At 44.8% G+C, this 18,193-nt stretch overlaps 1 protein-coding gene across 2 annotated transcripts in view; it reads right to left on the reverse strand.

The window, feature by feature from the left end:
• LOC124619382 (carotenoid isomerooxygenase) overlaps window positions 1-10,009 on the reverse strand; it is a 374,524-nt gene extending 364,515 nt beyond the window's left edge. The window contains exon 1 of one of the 2 annotated variants that reach the window (XM_047145721.1): window positions 9,851-10,009. In XM_047145721.1, the coding sequence (XP_047001677.1) occupies window positions 9,851-9,907 (57 nt within the window). In that variant the 5' untranslated portion in view covers window positions 9,908-10,009. The remainder of the gene's footprint in view (window positions 1-9,850) is intronic. The other variant, XM_047145723.1, reaches the window with a different exon arrangement.
• Between the last annotated feature and the right edge of the window lie 8,184 nt (window positions 10,010-18,193).

An 18,193-nucleotide genomic window follows, 5' to 3' on the forward strand; every position in this document is an offset into this window, starting at 1 on the left:
AGATATCTACTTTTATGTCACTCATGCTAATAGCTCTTCTGGTTTCGAATTCTGCAATATTTGCTTTGTCTTCTTTTATGAAGGAATTACGGAAAACTGGATGTAGTAACTCCGCTTTAGTGGCACCATCATCGATAACATTTCCATGGCTATCGCGATTAGAGCGATTTAGGCAAACTACGAAAAAGTAAATGTGGATGACCTGACAGGGATGTGAAACGCCGTGCGGCAGATAGCGAGTCGATCATCTTCCCACTGCGCCACCTAGATCGCGCAAGATCGTGGACCTGCAGCACAGCTAGTCGGATCCTGTAGCCGCCTGCTGACACTGCAACTCGCTGCACAGGAGAGTTGCGGCTCTGTATCACGTTTGGCCGTCAGCTGGCGTGCAACGGTTCCACGTCACGGTTCGGTTGCCCCCCTACGCTCTTCTCTGCCTGAGGCACACGCGAGGGGCAGACTCGGCATTCATCGTCATCGTAGAAAGTGCTAGTCTTTTTTTTTCATTTTTCTCATCGTGAGTTTCTTTTTCTATCCTATTTACCAGTGTCATCTTCACAAGATACTGGAATTTGTGACCTCTACTGATCTCTTAACATTTTTTCATAATCTTTTCTGGTGCAGCTTTTCGGATTGACATGTATTCCGTTCTCTCAAAGGAGTTCTATAGTCTGACTTTTCCAGACTTCTCTTTCAGGATGATTATTATTGTTATTATGTTATTATCATCATCATCCACGTTTGGTAGCTACTTCACTACGCGATGAACAAAAATGGGAATTTTGTAATTTTTTTACCCTTCCTTTCTGGTCATATTACTTCAGTTCTCTTAGAATGGACTATTTTCCCATCCTCAAATCAATCAGTTCGATATACCTGGCCAACAGTCCTGAATTTTCTGTTTTCTTCTTTCTTTTTCTGTATTTTATGTTACAGTATTAATATTATTATAGGTGTTACCGTTGGTCTAAGGTTTGCATAAAATATAACAGCAATGTTTATGAGTTATGTGCAACAGTAAACAGCTCATGATATTTCATGTATATCATAATTGCGTAAAACGTCTGATTAATTTTACAAGGTGTAGTAAATGCACAAACATATAAACAAAACGCGGTCTTAGCGTTACTCTCTACAAGCACGTCACCGTTTCGTATTCCTACAGTGTGTACTCTGTACAGCAAGCATAAATGCCTTTGAAACTTAAAAAGAAAAACCTAAGTTCCCAGATTCAACATCTCACTGATGGCTAACGGGAACTATAAAATGGTTCAAATGACTGAGCACTATGGGACTTAAGTTCTGAGGTCATCTGTCCCCTAGAACTTAGAACTAGTTAAACCTAACTAACCTAAGGACATCACACACATCCCTGCCCGAGGCAGGATGCGAACCTGCGACCGTAGCGGTCGCGCAGTTCCAGACTGAAGCGCCTAGAACCGCTCGGCCACTCTGGGAACTATAGCTTAGCTTGAAACACAAATCTTCTGCAGTATACAAATGCACGTGATTTGCGAATTATCACATGTAAGATTTAATCGTACTAGATAAACGTATTTTCTCTGACGCCATAGCCCTATAACATATGCTACGAAATTCATTGTGCTAAATTACTTGTTACTAGCCACTTCTAAGTAGTCTTATTTCTACTGCAACAGTGCCGACGTGAATTACTAATGAAACCTTAGCAAAGGTACGACATTATTGATAATGGGTTGTTAGGCGACAGTACCTGCGGATCCAGACTTATGTAAACTGCGGCGGCACTGTTGGGCTCTAGATGGAGTCACGGATTGTGCTAGACCTGGTGGATGGAATGTAGAAAATAAGATATCGATGTATCGGTAATTCTGCCAAGATATGTCTATTTAATTTATCGATACGTTTCTCATTGATATATCGGTACGACATCGATGTGTCATTACCGAGTGCCGATATTTTTATTTTATATTATATTTTTATTGCTTTTTAGCTCCTCACATCACTGTAACACGATTGGGCCTTGTGACACTGACAGTACCCTACTGGAAGACGACAGTGCAGTCGGGGAAGACATCAAGCATGAAGGTATGAAGGAAGGGGATGGTCCACAGTTGTCATGGTGCCTTCAGTTCTACGACAGAGCGATGGAAGCCAGGGTCCATGTTCCCCGTGGCATAATACTCCCCTGCGCCCCCTTCAAGCGTGGTGCGATGCGCGCTTCGAGCAGCCGTTCGCCTATATGACGGTACATTCGGCCACGATTATCGACCTGGTGTAACAAGAAACGTGAGTAAACCGACCAGGCGATACATTTCCATGATCCACGGTCCAATCTCGATAATCCCGCGCTTACTACGATCGCAACTGGCGATGTCGTTGGATCCAGATCACGTAGGGGTCGCCAGCTTTTCGAAAGCACCGTCACTGTACTGGTTCATCAGATCGCCTATCCTACTCTACAGAGCGGGTAAGCTTCAGACCTCCATGTTCTGTGACGTAGCGAGGACGTCCACTACCTTATCGCCCAGTTATTATACGGTCGTGCAACTACGTTCCATAGATACTACATCAGCATGCGAAAAGCCAGCCTACCAGCTTCGCTAAGATCATTCACAGTCGCGTAGCAGTATGAATCTGCCTTTTGACAAAACCGTTATGTCCGTGGATTACCCTACTTCTGGCCCGTATCGTCAGTAGAATGATTACCCAATCGTTTCTGCTCCACTTATACACTGAGTTGATAAATATCGTGGGATACCGATATGCACATATACACATGGCGGTAGTGTAAAAGGGCATTGTATCGGCGACGATATCATTTGTACTCAGATGATTCATGTGAGAGGTTTCCGATGTGATTATGGCCTCACGACGGGAATTAAGACACTTCGAAAGCAGAATGGTTCTTGGAGCTAGATGCAAGAGAAATTCCATTTTGGAAATCGTTAGGGAACTCTGTTCCAATCGCCTTGCCGCAGTGGTAACACCGGTTTCCGTCTGAGCATTGAAGTTAAGCGCTGTCGGACTGGGCTAGCACTTGGATGGGTGACCATCCGGCCTGCCGAGCGCTGTTGGCAAGCGGGATGCACTCAGCCCTTGTGAGGCAAACTGAGGAGCTACTTGATTGAGAAGTAGCAGCTCCGGTCTCGGAAACTGACGTACGGCCGGGGAGCGGCTGACCACATGCCCCTCCATATCCGCATCCAGTGACGCCTGTGGTCTGAGGATGACACGGCGGCCGGTCGGTACCTTGAGCCTTCATGGCCTGTTCGGAGGGAGTTTAGTTTAGTTTTAATTCAGGGGATTCTGTAATCCGAGATACAGAGTGTCAAGAGCAGGGCCAAGAATACCAAATTTCAGGCATTGCATTTCACAATGGACAACGCGATGGCCAAAGGCCTTCACTTAACGACTGAGAGCAACAGTGTTTTTTTAGGTCGTCAGTGCTGACACACAAGCAACACTGCGTTAGGTAGCCATAGAAATAAACGTAGGACGAACGATGAACCTATTCGTTAGGCCAGTGTGGCGAAATCTGGCGTTAATGAGCTATGACAGCAGACGACCGACGCGAGTGCCGTTGCTAACAGCATGACATCGCCTGTAGTGTCTCTGCTGGGCTCGTCACAATATCGGTTCGACCCTATATGATTATAGAACAATGGCTGGTCAGATGTATCCAGATTTCAACTGGCAAGATCTGACGGTAGGTTTCGAGTGTGACGCAGACCTCATGAAGCCATGGACCCAAGTTGTTCAAATGGCTCTAAGCTCTATGGGACTTAACATGTGACGTCATCAGTCCCCTAGACTTATAACTTGTTAAACCTATCTAACCTAAGGACATCACACACATCCCTGCCCGAGGCAGGATTCGAACCTGCTACCGTAGCAGCAGCGCGGTTCCGGACTGAAGGGCCTAGAACTGCTCGGCCACAGCGGTCGGCTGGACCCAAGTTGTCAACAAGACACAGCACAAGATGGTGGTTGCTCCATAATGTTGTGGGCAGTGTTCACATGGAATGGACTGTGTCTTCTGGTCCAACTGAACCGATCATTGGCAGTAAATGGCTATGTTCGCGTACTGGGGGACACATTTGTGGCCATTCGTAGAGTTCATTTTTATGACAATGCGCCATTTCACCGGACCTCAATCATTCGCTATGTGTTTGTAGAACATTCTGGACAATTCGAGCAGATTATTTGGCCAGTTCGTGCACAAAATCCTGTACCGCCAACACTTTCGCAGTTATGGACAGCTATAGAGGCAGCATGGCTCAATATTTCTGCAGGGGACTTCCAAGGACTTGTTGAGTCCACGCCACGTCCAGTTGCTGCATTATGACGAGCACAAGGAGGTCCGACACGATATTGATAGGTATCCCATGACTTCTCACCTCAATGTGTATCTTCCTGAACGTGTCGTTCAACGTGGTAGCGGGCAGTGGTCATAATTAATTGAACCGGCCGCGGTGTCCGAGCGGTTCTACGCGCCTTAGTCCGGAACCGCGCGTCTGCTACGGTCGCAGGTTCGAATCCTGCCTCGGGCATGGATGTGTATGATGTCCTTAGGTTAGTTAGGTTTAAGTTCTAGAGGACTGATGACCTCAGATGTTAAGTCCCATAGTGCTCAGAGCCATTTGAACCAGAATTATTTGATTTATCAGCTTATGAAGGTTTCTTCCCGTCCCACACAAACGATTGGGGAGTGTAAATACTGGCTGTTTGTACCTCTCTGTGGGAGGTGTTATTGGGCCCGTTCGACTTTGGAACACTTCTGTTATAATCTCTAGCCAGTCAAGCAAACCTATTACCATTCGTATCACCCATTTTTGAATTAGCTCGATATCTCCTGTTGGTCTAACCTCATATGGATACCATGCACATGAGTAATACCCAAGTACAGGCCGCAGAAGTGGTTTGTACGCAGACAGACTGCAGTTTCTTAGTATCCTATCAGTGAACCCTCATTAATGTTCTCTAAACTGTTGTGTACAGTGTGACAGAGGGTACTTTCCATTCCAGTGTCTAATGAGGGATCTTCCATTACATTTATAACTACAATCCCTAAATAATGAATGCCTCTTTTCTAGCTATAATTAATCTAATATTGTCTTCCAGATGTCTACATGAGCCAGAGTTACTTTTTAAGTTTTCAGTGAAAACATTCTTGAAATCGTTAAACTTATTTTTTACGATGAAATTACAATGAAATCACTACGCTTAGCTGCATACGGGCGTTGATATACGTCAACGGGGACAGTCGAAAAATGTGTGCCCCGACCGGGACTCGAACCTGGGATCTCCTGCTTACATGGCAGACGCTCTATCCATCTGAGCCACCGCGGACACAGAGGATAGTGCGACTGCAGGGACTTATATCCGTTACGCCTCCCGTGAGACCCACATTTCGAGCTTATCGTCCCGCGCTATATTCATAGTGCCCCTGCCCATTATACTCAATACTCGCGGCTTTTTTCCGATTCCCGTAAGAGTTTCGGCACTGTTTGTGTGCATCCACACAGAAGATGGTCAAATGGCCGGTGAGCCTTATTTGTTCTTTCGGACATGTCGGAAAGTACCGATACTATCTCCATATATATTATTTTTTACGGTTTATTCCATGTCTTCCCATCAGTATCTGCCTTATAACATGTCTCGTCTTTTCCTCGACATTTTGCGGCAGCACGCACCTCTGTGACAATCTTATTTGCCGTTTTTTGATGGTGTTCTGGAGTAACGACACGCGCCGGAACAAAGATGCGGAACGCGAGAGCAGAGAAGGCGGTGAGGAAAAGGCAGCCAATGGTGTGTGGAACTGGACTGTGCCATGTCAAAAGCGATACCTGGAAGAAGGGAATATAAGCGACGCTCCTGCTAGCCCCGGCCACGCAGATCGGCACCGGATTGCACAAGTTAGTTATCTACATCTACATTTATACTCCGCAAGCCACCCAACGGTGTGTGGCGGAGGGCACTTTACGTGCCACTGTCATTACCTCCCTTTCCTGATCCAATCACATACGGTTGGCGGGAAGAACGACTGCCGGAAAGCCTCTGTGCGTGCTCGAATCTCTCTAATTTTACATTCGTGATCTCCTCGGAAGGTATAAGTAGGAGGAAGCAATATATTCGATACCTTATCCAGAAACGCACCCTCTCGAAACCTAGACAGCAACCTCCATCGCGATGCAGAGCGCCTCTCTTTAAGAGTCTGCCACTTGAGTTTGCTGAACATCTCCGTAACGCTATCACGCTTAGCAAATAACCCTGTGACGAAACGCGCCGCTCTTCTTTGGATCTTCTCTATCTCCTCTGTCAACCCGACCTTGTACGGATCCCACACTGATGAGCAATAACACAAGTATAGGCAATCGAGCGTTTTGTAAGCCACCTCCTTTGTTGATGGACTACATTTTCTAAGGACTCTCCCAATGAATCCCAACCTGGCACCCGCCTTACCAACAATTAATTTTATATGATCATTCCACTTCAAATCGTTCCGTACGCATACACCCAGATATTTTACAGAAGTAACTGCTACCAGTGTTTGTTCCGCTATCATATAATCTTACAATAAAGGATCCATCTTTCTATGTATTCGCAATACGTTACATTTGTCTATGTTAAGGGTCAGTTGCGACTCCCTGCACCAAGTGCCTATCCGCTGCAGATCTTCCTGCATTTCGCTGCATTTTTCTAATGCTGCTTGATCAGTGACATATGTCAACTTGCCTGAAGACTTCACATATCAAGGACTCTCGATTATATTGCTTGTCGCCCCTCGTTACCAACTACTACTTGTAAACCTCCAAAGTTAAGTATTGTTAACTGCTTTATAGAAATAAAAATACTAAAGTTATTTGTTAGACATTAGTATTTACCATAAATTTCAACTTGATACCTACAATCATTTCTGAGAAAAAGGGACCTCAACAGACGGCCGTATCGATTGATTATATTGGCTTAACAGCTTAAGAGTTTTACGCCGCGAAGGGACTGTTGTCCTTAGAATTGGACACAAATATCAATTTGATACCTCTACTCGTTCCTGAGAAAAGGGGGTCTAAGGAGAAGGAGAGACAGACGGACAAACGGTAGGAATATTAAACTTCCTGGCAGATTAAAACTGTATGCCGGACCGGGACTCGAAAGCGGGACCTTTGCCTTTCGAGGGCAAGTGCTCTTCCAACAGAGCTACCCAAGCACGACTGACGACCCGTCCTCACACCTTCAATTCTGCCAGTACCTCGACTCCTACCATCCAAACTTCACTTGCCCGCGATAGGCAAAGGTCCAGAGTTAGAGTCTCGGTCCGGCACACACTTTTAATCTAACAGGAAGTTTCATATCAGCGCACACTCCGCTGCAGAGCGAAAATCTCATTCTGGATTAGGAATATTTGTTATCTGGTATAGTTACAAATCAACAATTTTCGGATTTCTTGTACTATCAAACCTTGCTTCTTACTAAATTTCTTGATTCTGTACCTATACCCTATACCCTACAGGTTTTGGTGAGTGAGTTTGCGAGTATCAAAATATGTGACATGAATGGCCATATCTTTTGATTTTATTGACGTAGATTCTGAAATTTGTTACGTCGCGATACCTCTACTCGTTGCTGAGAAAAAAGGGTCGTAACAGACAATAAAGTGATCCTGTGAGGGTTCCGTTTTTATTACTTCGGTACGGAACTCTAAAAAGATTATTACTTTTCGTTTCATATCTTTTGCAGTCGATTAGACGCTTACTTGAGCAAACTATGTGCACGCTGCGCAGTCATTTTCACGTGTCAGCGACGAAACATAGATTAACTAAAACTAGGAAAAAATATCACACTCTTCCTGTAGACTCTTTCAGGGCGGACGCAAGTCAAGAAGCAATTTTTGCCTGTTATCGAGAATGATAGTGGCAAGATATCGATACCAGTGATTCCAAGCCTTTCAAGAATCTTTCAGTTTCAATTTAGAAGTCGGATAATGAACAACAAAAGAAAATATTTTTACTGTGATATAATTGAAAATCAACAATTATAGGATTTTTTCCTTTGGTTGTACTGCGGAACCTTGCTTCTTGCCAAATTTCATGATTCTAGACCAACAGGAAGTACCTTTTAGGTTTTGATGAAAGGGTTTGCGAAATGTGACATATACGGCCGTATATTTTGACTGCATTGACTTAGAAGCCTACGATTATAATACCGCCAACGGACCAGACATTTGTGTGTGACAAATTTAACTTGATACGTCTACTCGTTCCTGAGGAAAAATGATCTTAACTGACGGTTAGGCTGATAAGAAATGGCAAAAAAATTTGTTTTCGTGTGATACAAAGGAAATAAAAGAAAAATTCGGAGTAGGAATTAAAATCCATGGAGACGAGATAAAAATTTTGAGGATCGCCGATAACATTGTAATTCTGTCAGACAGCAAAGGACCTGGAACGCTGAACGGAATGGACAGTGTCTTGAAAGGAAGATATAAGATGAACATCAACAAAAGCAAAGCGAGGATAATGGAATGTCGTCGAATTAAATCGGGTGATTCTGAGGGTATTAGATTAGGAAATGAGACGCTTAAAGTAGTAAATGAGTTTTGCTATTTGGGGAGCAAAATAACTGATGATGGTCGAAGTAGAGAGGATATAAAATGTATATTTTCTGACCAGCGGGCCACGGCTGACTTGCCAGCGGACCTGCCATCTCTTTTAGGCAACACTCGGACGAATGTGGTTAAAGTTTTAAAGTTCTGTGCCATGTCAAATGTTTTTACAAAGATTTTAGGGAGAGGATCTTAATTTGCTCACTGTGTGACAAGCTCGCCCATATTTTATGTAAGTGGCCAGCCAATGATAATTTCCTGTGGCATGTTTGTTGCTAATCAAGGGATCACCAATTTAGTATTGGAGGGCAGCGTGGAGGGTAAAAATCGTAGAGGGGCACCAGTAGATGAATACACTAAGCAGATTCAGAAGGATGTAGGTTGCAGGAGGTACTGGGAGATTAACAAGCTTGCACAGGATAGAGTAGCATGGAGAGCTGCATCAAACCAGTCTCAGGACTGAAGACAACAACAATAACAACAACGACAACAACAACAGTTAAAATATAACAATTTTCGAATTTTCTCCTTTGGTTATAGTGTAAAACCTTGCTTCTTGCCAAATTTCACGGTTCTAGGTCAACGGGAAGTACCCTTCAGGTTTTGATGAATGAGTTTGCGAGTATAAAAAATGTTCAAATGTGTGTGAAATCTTATGGGACTTAAGTGCTAAGGTTATCAGTCCCTAATCTTACACACTATTTAACCTAAATTATCGTAAGGACAAACACATCCATGCCCGAGGGAGGACTCTAACCTCCGCCGGGACCAGCCGCACAGCCAATGACTTCAGCGTCTTAAACCGCTCGGCTAATCCCGCGCGGTTTGCGAGTATCAAAATACGTGAGAGACATAGCCGTACTTTTTATTGCATTGACTTAGAAGCTGAACGTTTTTATATCGCCGAGAGACTGTAGATCTTAATATATGACATATATTTCAACGTGATACTTCTACGAGTTCCTGAAAAGAGGGTTTCGAACAGTCAGACAGACAGACAAAGCACAAAATGATTCTAGAAGTGTTCCGTTTTTATCGTATGAAGTACAGAACTCTAAAATAACTACATTATTAAAATAAGTATGATTTAGTTTTGTATCTTTCGAAGCAATAAAAGGAGCCGCAGTTCAGCAGCCGAAAGGGGTCCGCGTCAAACGCGCCGCGCTGTAGAGGCCCGGCTCTGGTCCAGGGAGTGGACGCTGCGTCTTTTTCTCGTGCTCGCCCCTTTGTGGGCGAGGAGCCCGGCGACGTGTGCGCAGCACTCACCTTGTCGGGGTCGGTGGCGCTGAGCAGCTGGGCGATTGAAGGCCCCAGCGAGTTCATGGCGCGCCGTGTTGTGTGGAGAATCCGGCCGGCGGGCAAGCGCGGTCGATAGCGACTGCAAGTGCGGCGTCAGCAGCGCGCGCGGCGGACTGACGCAGTCTGGCGACGCCCGGCGGCTCAGCGCACAACACGGAACAGCTGGCGGCGTCCGGCTCATGCGCGCCGCGCGCCACGCGCCACACTGCCCCCTTTCCTCGCAGCGGCGCCCTCGCCGACTTCGCCCACCGCACAATGCCTCACCGGAACTGCCTCGTCTACACTTCCTTCATCACACGAATAAACCTGATGTAAATAAACACAAGCGTGATGATTGGTCAGCAGCCGCAACTCCCGTACACTGATATCGCTTCGCTCTTGGAAGTAGGTCACACTTATGAATCAGATATCTTATTACTACGTCATTGTAAATGAAACTTAAGACAGTCTGATGTACTGGCAGCCGTCAATGTTTTTCTTAGTTATCTTTACCTAGAGGCTGTAGATGAATATGAAATGGGAGATATGATACTGCGTGATGAGTTTGACAGAGCACTGAAAGTCCTGAATCCAAACAAGGCCCCCGGAGTAGACAACATTCCATTAGAACTACTGTAGGCCTTAGGAGAGCCAGTCCTGACAAAACTCTATCATCTGGTGAGCAAGATGTATGAGACAGGCGAAATACCCTCAGACTTCAACAAAAATATAATAATTCCAATCCCAAAGAAAGCAGGTGTTGACAGATGTCAAAATTACCGAACTATCAGTTTAATAAGTCACAGCTGCTAAATACTAACGCGAATTCCTTACAGACGAATGGAAAAACTGATAGAAGCCGACCTCGGCGAAGATCAGTTTGGATTCCGTAGAAATGTTGGAATACGTGAGGCTATACTGACCCTATCACTTATCTTAGAAGAAAGATTAAGGAAAGGCAAACCTACATTTCTAGCATCTGTCAAACTCTTCACGCAGTATCATATCTCCGATTTCATCTTCATCTACATCCTCTTCCATTTCCATAATATTGTCCTCAAGTACATCGCCCTTGTATAAACCCTCTATATACTCCTTCCACCTTTCTGCTTTCCCTTCTTTGCTTAGAACTGGGTTTCCATCTGAGCTCTTGATATTCATACAAGTCGTTCTCTTATCTCCAAAGGTCTCTTTAATTTTCCTGTAGGCAGTATCTATCTTACCCCTAGTGAGATAGGCCTCTACATCCTTACATTTGTCCTCTAGCCATCCCTGCTTAGCCATTTTGCACTTCCTGTCGATCTCATTTTTGAGACGTTTGTATTCCTTTTTGCCTGCTTCATTTACTGCATTTTTATATTTTCTCCTTTCATCAATTAAATTCAGTATTTCTTCTGTTACCCAAGGATTTCTACTAGCCCTCGTCTTTTTACCTACTTGATCGTCTGCTGCCTTCGCTACTTCATCCCTCAAAGCTACCCATTCTTCTTCTACTGTATTTCTTTCCCCCATTCCTGTCAATTGTTCCCTTATGCTCTCCCTGAAACACTGTACAACCTCTGGTTCTTTCAGTTTATCCAGGTCCCATCTCTTTAAATTCCCACCTTTTTTGCAGTTTCTTCAGTTTTAATTTACAGTAATAAGATATCTGATGAGGAGGTATTGAACAGAATTAGGGAGGAGTTTGTGCCGCAGCTTGACAAGAAGAAGGAACCGGTTGGTAGACATGTTCTGAGGCATCAAGGGATCGCAAATTTAGCATTGGAGGGCAGCGTGGAGGGTAAAAATCGTAGAGGGAGACCAAGAGATGAATACACTAAGCAGATTCAGAAGAATGTAGATTGCAGTAGGTACTGGGAGATGAAGAATCTTGCACGGGATAGAGTAGCATGGAGAGCTGCATCAAACCAGTATCAGGACTGAAGACCACAACAACAACAACAGCAACAACAGGTCGCTACGCTTTTTTACATCTCTTTTACAGTAACTAGATTCAACAAGGAAGTCATAGCCTATATTGGTTCCACACTCAGGCTGTATTGTTTTTATTTTTTTTAGAGTACAATGGTTGAAAAAATACTGCAGATGTATCTAACAGAAGCAGACGAATTATGCAGTATGACGGAGGAGATGTTTTCTCACGACTTTCACTCTGAAGTTGCCTCCGTTGGTTGATATTCTCCCCCCTTCCCCCCCCCCCCCAATTGTAGGACACGACACAGGCTCAGAAATGTACAATTAGTACAAAAGTCGATCAACAACACCCAACTGAAATAAATTAGCAATCTCAATTCTGAGGATAAAGTGCTAGATGGGATACACACGGAATGTGACTGTCCAGATTTACTAGGTGTTCCAAATTCCTCTGTTAGTTTAAACTACGACTACGGAAGCGGCTCTGTCCGTATAGCTACAATATTCTGCGACTAATAAAACTTTGTTTGAACCTGATGAACTTTCTTTCGGAAATTGAATTAAAAATATCTTTGAATTTCAACACTTAATTCATTTTATATTTTCACACAAACCCCAATATTCAATAGTAGCTTAAAATACGTTAGACAAAAAAGATATTCACACCATAGGTGGACATTCCAACACCCTATCCGCCTCCCAGACAGATGGTCGCCGGAACACACTGTAAGACGATGTTGTTATCTGAGTGTTAAGACGACGAAGACATAATTATCAACACCACACTGAGTTTCAATGCGATCTTGTAGTAGGGCTACGAGAAGCTGGATGTTCCCGCTGCCATACTGCAGAAACATTTTGCAGGAATGTAACCACTGCACTTCATTGCTGGAAGCGGTAGTCATGGGAATGTACGGTCCCAAGAAGACCGAACTCCGGACGGTCACGTGGCACTACCGAGAGGAAAGACGATCGTCTTCGGTCTATGGGTTTGGTGCATCGTACTGTATCTGCACCAGCAAGCTGAGCAGCAGATGGCACCACAGTAAAACAACGAACTACCACAAATCGATTACTTCAAGGACAGATCCGAGACAGACGCCTTGTGATGTGCATACCATTGACCTCAAACCACCGTCATTTGCGAATTCAGTGGTGTCAAGCGAGAGCTCACTGAAGGGCAGGATGGAGGTTTGTGCTGTTTTCCGATGAAAGTTGGTTCTGCCTCGATGCCAGCGATGGTCCTGTGTGGGTTAGAAGGAATCCAGGGCCTGTATGCTAGACATATAGGGCCTACACACCTGGAGTTATGGCCTGGGATGTGATTTCGTATGACAGCAGGAGCACTCTCATGGCTATCCCACAAACCCCAACCACAAATTTGTACGTTAGTCTGATGATTCGACCTCTCGTGTTGCCATTCATCAACAGCATCTCAGAATATGATTTCCAACAGGATAACGCTCGCCCACATATCGCCGTTGTCACCCAACTCCCTTTACACAGTGTCGACATGTTGCCTTGGTCTGTTCGATCACCAGATCTGCCGCTAACCGAGTAAATGTGGGACATCATCGGAGGACAACTCTAGCGTCATCTACAAAAATCATTCGCGGCCCTGTGTTGACCGACCAAATGCAACAGGATGGAGCTCCATCCCACAAACTGACATTCGGCACCTGTACAGCATAATGCATGCACGTTTGATGCTTGCATTGAACATTCTGGGGGCTGCACCGGTTGTTTATGTACCAGCATTTCACATTTGGAGTGGCTTATCTATCACTTGCGTTAACTTGTAATCTTGCAATATTAATCACTTAAATACACTCCTGGAAATTGAAATAAGAACACCGTGAATTCATTGTCCCAGGAAGGGGAAACTTTATTGACACATTCCTGGGGTCAGATACATCACATGATCACACTGACAGAACCACAGGCACATAGACACAGGCAACAGAGCATGCACAATGTCGGCACTAGTACAGTGTATATCCACCTTTCGCAGCAATGCAGGCTGCTATTCTCCCATGGAGACGATCGTAGAGATGCTGGATGTGGTCCTGTGGAACGGCTTGCCATGCCATTTCCACCTGGCGCCTCAGTTGGACCAGCGTTCGTGCTGGACGTGCAGACCGCGTGAGACGACGCTTCATCCAGTCCCAAACATGCTCAATGGGGGACAGATCCGGAGATCTTGCTGGCCAGGGTAGTTGACTTACACCTTCTAGAGCACGTTGGGTGGCACGGGATACATGCGGACGTGCATTGTCCTGTTGGAACAGCAAGTTCCCTTGCCGGTCTAGGAATGGTAGAACGATGGGTTCGATGACGGTTTGGATGTACCGTGCACTATTCAGTGTCCCCTCGACGATCACCAGTGGTGTACGGCCAGTGTAGGAGATCGCTCCCCACACCATGATGCCGGGTGTTGGCCCTGTGTGCCTCGGTCGTATGCAGTCCTGATTGTGGCGCTCACCTGCACGGCGCCAAACACGCATACGACCATCATTGGCACCAAGGCAGAAGCGACTCTCATCGCTGAAGACGACACGTCTCCATTCGTCCCTCCATTCACGCCTGTCGCGACACCACTGGAGGCGGGCTGCACGATGTTGGGGCGTGAGCGGAAGACGGCCTAACGGTGTGCGGGACCGTAGCCCAGCTTCATGGAGACGGTTGCGAATGGTCCTCGCCGATACCCCAGGAGCAACAGTGTCCCTAATTTGCTGGGAAGTGGCGGTGCGGTCCCCTACGGCACTGCGTAGGATCCTACGGTCTTGGCGTGCATCCGTGCGTCGCTGCGGTCCGGTCCCAGGTCGACGGGCACGTGCACCTTCCGCCGACCACTGGCAACAACATCGATGTACTGTGGAGACCTCACGCCCCACGTGTTGAGCAATTCGGCGGTACGTCCACCCGGCCTCCCGCATGCCCACTATACGCCCTCGCTCAAAGTCCGTCAACTGCACATACGGTTCACGTCCACGCTGTCGCGGCATGCTACCAGTGTTAAAGACTGCGATGGAGCTCCGTATGCCACGGCAAACTGGCTGACACTGACGGCGGCGGTGCACAAATGCTGCGCAGCTAGCGCCATTCGCCGGCCTACACCGCGGTTCCTGGTGTGTCCGCTGTGCCGTGCGTGTGATCATTGCTTGTACAGCCCTCTCGCAGTGTCCGGAGCAAGTATGGTGGGTCTGACACACCGGTGTCAATGTGTTCTTTTTTCCATTTCCAGGAGTGTACATTGCCTAAGCAAATTTCTTCCAGAAATTTCATCACTCTACGTTAATTTCTTTTTAGTGTTGCGATTTTTTTGCCATCAGTGTATTATTATGCAGTGGCTCTTAACACAAATGCGCTGATTCGAGCCTTGATAGCAGAAAATCATCTTATCGTACGAATTTCGCTGACTCGATTTTATCTCTGCTTGAAGTCTGCTTGTGGTGGGGCGGGGGTAGGGGAGGGGGTGAGCTTTTCACGGAAGCAACATTCTCCAGGAATTCGCTAGACCGAAATCCTTCCATCGGATTGCTACAGGGCACAAACTGATTCATCGTTCCCAATCACTCGGTAATATATCGAAGTGAAAGATTTTTAAAAAAATACTAAGTCCATAAGTGGAAAATTCGAAGTAATTTTCTTTTTTACACGACGTACGAGATAGGTAAAGGCGCCAAATTTCGTCCCCCAGTGTGTTTTGGCCTCTGAATACCATATCTTTGATTCAATTATTCCCAAAAGATTTATGTAACACCACCAACTAATCCTACACATGGTATTTAGCTCAAAATATATCAGAAACGGTTTGTTATCTTTACAGAAAAAACTTTAAAAAATGTACTTTTACCAAACTTGAAAAGGTAGTCCTATTTTCGCCCCCTACTAATGCGTCTTGTAAAAGAGGTATTAACAGTTTATAACAAGGTAATAATAATAAAGATGTTATAATATTTATCTATAGTAGATAAAATATTGATTAGCAACTGCACAATTATTTTTTACATTTCCAAACAGGAGTCGCAAAAAAATTGTTTATCTTTGCTCCTGAGCACATTTCGTGTTGCCACACGGAACATTGAGTGCAACGCACCCATTTTTCCCCATGATTCTCTTGAGAAAAACGTTTTAGACAAATGGGGCACTGCGCATCATCTTTATTAACCTAGCTTCCACTTGAATATTGGTACGGGACATCACAGTTGTCATCAGAGTCACTGGATATTTCCAGTTTTGTTTTATTTTTTAACTGTTTCCTTACCTTTCTGGCAATGTATTTGGAATTAGACCTAACCGTTTTCTCACATTATGATTGGTTTTCTCTTGAGATTGTTGTACTTTCATCTTGTAAGGTGAGCCTGTAACAAGAGAAGCACTCAGATGAAGATGAATGGATAACAGGCACCCCTACGATATCTCTTGGGCTAACTGCTGTTAACGGTGGCATATGTGTCCTGCTGGAAGGTTGAGCGATTGGAAAGGCTGGCTGTATAACTGTGCATGTTGAGGGCTGATTTTTTGTATGTTGGTCAGGAGCTGAGGTGTCAGCAATCGCCGAAAAGTCTTCTGGGCCAACACATTCGGGTTGTAAGATAGTATCCCAGTTTTCTTAAAACCATTAACGGCAGTTTTTACACCGCTGCCTTTTCACAGGCTTCATTGAATAGCTGTGCAATCTGCAGGTTACCAGCAATCCTGCCAGGATGGTTAGGCAGCCAATTTTCTACTGCGTGTGCGTAAAATGTTTTAAAAGGAAACATGAACGACACATCGAGATGCTGCAGTTTTGAAGTGGAGTGAGGAGGCAAGCAGACTCTGGGGACGCCATTATCACGAGCAATGTTAATAACATTCATATTGCGAGAATGTGAATAGCGGCCGTCCAACAGCAACACAACAGGATCTTCCTTTGATGGCTTTACAATTGAAATGAAATGTCGAAACCATTTTTCAGAAAGATCACCAGTGATCCACCCAGGCTCATTCGCTGCTCTTATTGACCTAGGTGGAGCTCCATCCATCCATCAGCTTTCTGGGAAAAATCATACGAGGAGGCACAAATGTACCTGATGCCGACATGCACAAAACAACCGTCACTAGTACACCTCTCTCTGCAGGCGACATTTTGTGCACAGACTTCTTCCCTTTCATAGCAACAATCTTTCTTACTTTGTGTTGTGCCACTGTGTTGCCGGTTTCATCCACTTTGAACACTATAAGTGGATTAAATTGCATTTTCTCCAACTTGGGCTTGAAAATAGAGAAAAATAGCTTAACACTTTCCTCGTTGTAACCTTGTACCCCAGGTAGCGACAAAGATTGCGGTGTTCGTGTAGAAAGTGTCGGATGTCTCCGAACTTCCGTCCAGCTGTTTTTTGCCCGACTGAAAATAGGTGAGCAACATCATTGCGTACAGCAAGCTGAAAGGCCATTCGCCTAAGATCATTCAGAGTAAGGACATAGAAATTTTTCTCCATGTGCTTACAAAAAGACACTAACCCAGCCTCTAACTCAAGTGAAAATCTGGTCTTCTACCAATAGCTTTTCCAATTAACTCTTCAGTACTTTTACCTTCTCCCTTCTTTATATAATCCTTGAGAGTTGCCCTAGGCACACTAAATGTCTTACTCGCAGCTTTATATACCATTTCCTTGTTTCTCACTGCAGTTATTGCCGATTTCATCGCCTCTCTGTCCCACTTCTTCGTAGGCGGTATCTGAAACAAAATGAAAAAGTATGTTCTAAATTTCGTCCCCAAGACGAATTTAAGAACAGATGGGGGAACGAAAATAGGAACATCCTACTTTCCAGTACGGCGGTTTCCTAGACTACGTGAAGTAAACCAAACACAGCAAAACGCTCAGGTCATTCCCTTTACAGCTTACCATAATACAACTAAATAAACACATTATAATAATACGAAATGAGCATTTACAAATAGTATTTTGACAAACCACCTTTTGACAAATTAGAATACGTTTTCTCAAACGGCCCCACAGAGGACTGGACGCATGAAACTTTCACAGCTAACTGGTGGCCACGAGCACAACCAATGAAAAATATCATCGATGGCGCCCCTACCCGGCAGAACAGAGAACCTTAGGGGGACGAAATTAGGCACGGAGACGAAATTAGGCGCCTTTACCTTTTGAAAACAAGTATTTTTACCTCTGATCTTCCGTCACAGTTTGGCAGTTAGGTCTACGACCATGATATTCTAAAGGATTAGTAGCTATTGTTAAATGACTAAACGGAGACTATATTTTTAGAGCTGCAGATATGAATTTCCGATGTGTACTCAGTACATTCTAATGTGATTGTGGCTAATACTTCATACGTTGCAGTAATATTTCATAAAATGTACTTTCATAAAATGGCGGCTGATGCAAACATTGAAAAAATCGGTAAACT

Source organism: Schistocerca americana, chromosome 6 (assembly GCF_021461395.2).
Source record: "Schistocerca americana isolate TAMUIC-IGC-003095 chromosome 6, iqSchAmer2.1, whole genome shotgun sequence".
NCBI lineage: Eukaryota > Metazoa > Arthropoda > Insecta > Orthoptera > Acrididae > Schistocerca > Schistocerca americana.